The sequence below is a fragment of the Pygoscelis adeliae genome, unplaced genomic scaffold (assembly GCF_000699105.1).
Source record: "Pygoscelis adeliae isolate BGI_AS28 unplaced genomic scaffold, ASM69910v1 Scaffold704, whole genome shotgun sequence".
NCBI lineage: Eukaryota > Metazoa > Chordata > Aves > Sphenisciformes > Spheniscidae > Pygoscelis > Pygoscelis adeliae.
The window spans coordinates 890-3,214 of NW_008824590.1; the positions used below are offsets into that span (position 1 = coordinate 890).

The 2,325-nt window shown below is 58.1% G+C and overlaps 1 protein-coding gene across 1 annotated transcript; it reads left to right on the plus strand.

Annotated features, from left to right (window-relative positions):
- Nucleotides 1–1,084: 1,084 nt before the first annotated feature.
- On the plus strand, nucleotides 1,085–1,492 carry LOC103915400 (claw keratin-like). The gene has a single exon (XM_009322212.1). It carries the CDS (start codon nucleotides 1,085–1,087, stop codon nucleotides 1,490–1,492), a length of 408 nt encoding a protein of 135 aa, XP_009320487.1.
- The last annotated feature ends 833 nt before the right edge of the window (nucleotides 1,493–2,325 follow it).

Below are 2,325 nucleotides of genomic sequence, written 5' to 3' on the forward strand. Positions count from 1 at the left end.
CCAGAGTGCCTGTGCTTGTGGGGAGTGTGGCCACGTGCAGACTGCTCTCTGTGGGTGCTTGGCCAGCCTCTCCTGGCACAGCCCTCAATGCCCAGCTGGGTAATCAAGTTTCTCCAGAGAAGGCTTGGGGAGGACCACGCTCACAGACACATGGTCAAGGAAGCTAAGAGTGTCCTGGTACCCTTACTGCCCTCCAGGTCCCCTATGCACTTCCCCGCTCACACAGGACCTTGCCACCTGATCTCACTGCTCCCCACCCACGTCTCTGTTGAGACCCCAAGCATATGGGCCTTGGCCCCACACAGAAAAGAGTGCCCCTAGTCTTTGCATGCTGTTAAGTGGGGAGCCCCAAGTACACCCTGTCAAGCAGGGGCATGGAGATGGCCAAGGCTTAGGGATGCTCCTGACCTGTTGCCCCAAAAGGTCCCCAGCCCTTAGAGCACTGGGAGAGGGTGGGCATGTGGGAGTCCCCCGAGCATGTGGAAGGGCTTCTCCCTTTGGCCAACCTCCCAGTGCTTCTGTTTACCAGCTTGTAAAAGCGAGGTAATGACAGGCGTGATGGCTGTGCACAGGATTGCAAAGCACTTCTGCAGGATGCTCAGGACTCTTGCGCATAGGCAAAGTCGGGGGATTAGGGACAGAGCAGGGTTTATTGGTGACGCCAGGTCAGCTACAGCAGCAGCACCTTGTCTTTCATGTAATGATGTGTCACGGTCTGTCCCTCCCATCACCCCTATCCCATCCAGGGCACGTTTGCAGCCAACGTCCTCAATGAAGAGGGATAAAATAATGTCACATCACAATCTGTGTCATGAAGCCTTTCCACTGGATTTCATGGTAACCTGAGGTATCTGCCACCGCCCCTCTGGCCAATGCCCCGGGCAGTCTGGGACATGTATAAAAGAGCTGAGGGCTTTGCAGCCCTCTATCCAGCTTCCTCCACTTGACTCTCCTGATCACCCAGGTAAGTCCAGCTCTTGGAAGCCTCTTGGGGATCTCTCCCCAGCTCCCTCGACACAGCCCCTTCCCCGCACCCTTGCCTAATCATTGGGGCCTTTTCCAGGACTCCTTGCCTGCCTGAAAGATGCCTTGCTCCAGCCTGTGGTTCCCCTCCTGTGGGGTGGCCACCCCGGCCCCACTGGCTGACAGCGCCAACGAGCCCTGCGTGCGGCAGTGCCCCGACTCCACGGTGGTGATCCAGCCCCCGGCCTCGGTGGTCACCTTCCCCGGGCCCATCCTCAGCTCCTTCCCGCAGTACAGCATTGTTGGCTCGGCGGGATTCCCTGGTGTTGGAGGGGGCTATGGCGGCACTTTTGGAGGCCGTGGTGGTTTTGGAGGCTATGGGGGCTATGGGTTGTATGGAGGCCTTGGAGGCTATGGGGGCTATGGGGGCTATGGGCTTTCTGGGGGCTATGGAGGCTATGGGAGCTGTGGGTATGGTGGCTGGCGTCGAGGCCACAGATACTTCAGTGGCAACTGTGGGCCCTGCTAGGCCCCACACTGGGTCTGGCCACAGATGAAGGAGAGCTCTGGAAAAGCCCCTGGCACATCCCAACACGATGCTCTGTGGAAGGACATCCTTTTGGCATTGCTGGGCTCCAGAGCTTGGATGCCTCGTGCCTGCTTGAGGCCCAACCCTGCCTTCTTCCTGCCCTGCTTGAACATCCCTTCAAGACTCGATGCCCCTTGATGACAGGGACCCGCACTGGATGCCTGCTCCTGCGGCACGCCTGATGCTCACTGTAGCTCTACCCACTGCCAGGAGATAGGGGAAGGCCCTGGCCAGGGCCCTGCTCTTCTCCCAGCTCCCTCCTCCCCTGGAACTGCAATAAAAGCTCTGTTGCATCACAATGTCGACCCATGGGTTTTCTTGATCCTTCCTTCTTCTTTCCCACTTCCCCCAAACCTCAGGGCATGTTGGTCTGGGCTGCTTGATTCTCCCACGATAGTGCCCTTGGAGCATTTGGGCACTTTGCTCAGTGTGCTACTACGGATGATGACCGTCCCGGCTGGGTCTTGTAGAGCACATCCCACTGCGCTTCCTCTGGTCTCCCACCAGCAATGAACACAATACTTTCTCAAAGCCCACTTTGAATACGTGAAAGTGCCATAGGGGTCTTGCAGAAGCTCTTCCAAATCCTCTGCCAAACCAGCATGCCTGGCCTCACCCCGCTTTTACTGGCTGCTTACTGGTCACATTTGGAGGTCCAGGGAAATGGAGGGACAACCACTGCCTGTACAGGGCTGCTGCCAGGTGCGGGCCTTGCCCCTGTGCCCATCTAGAGGTGGGGTGCACTGGGAAGGAGTAAGAGAGACACAGCGACC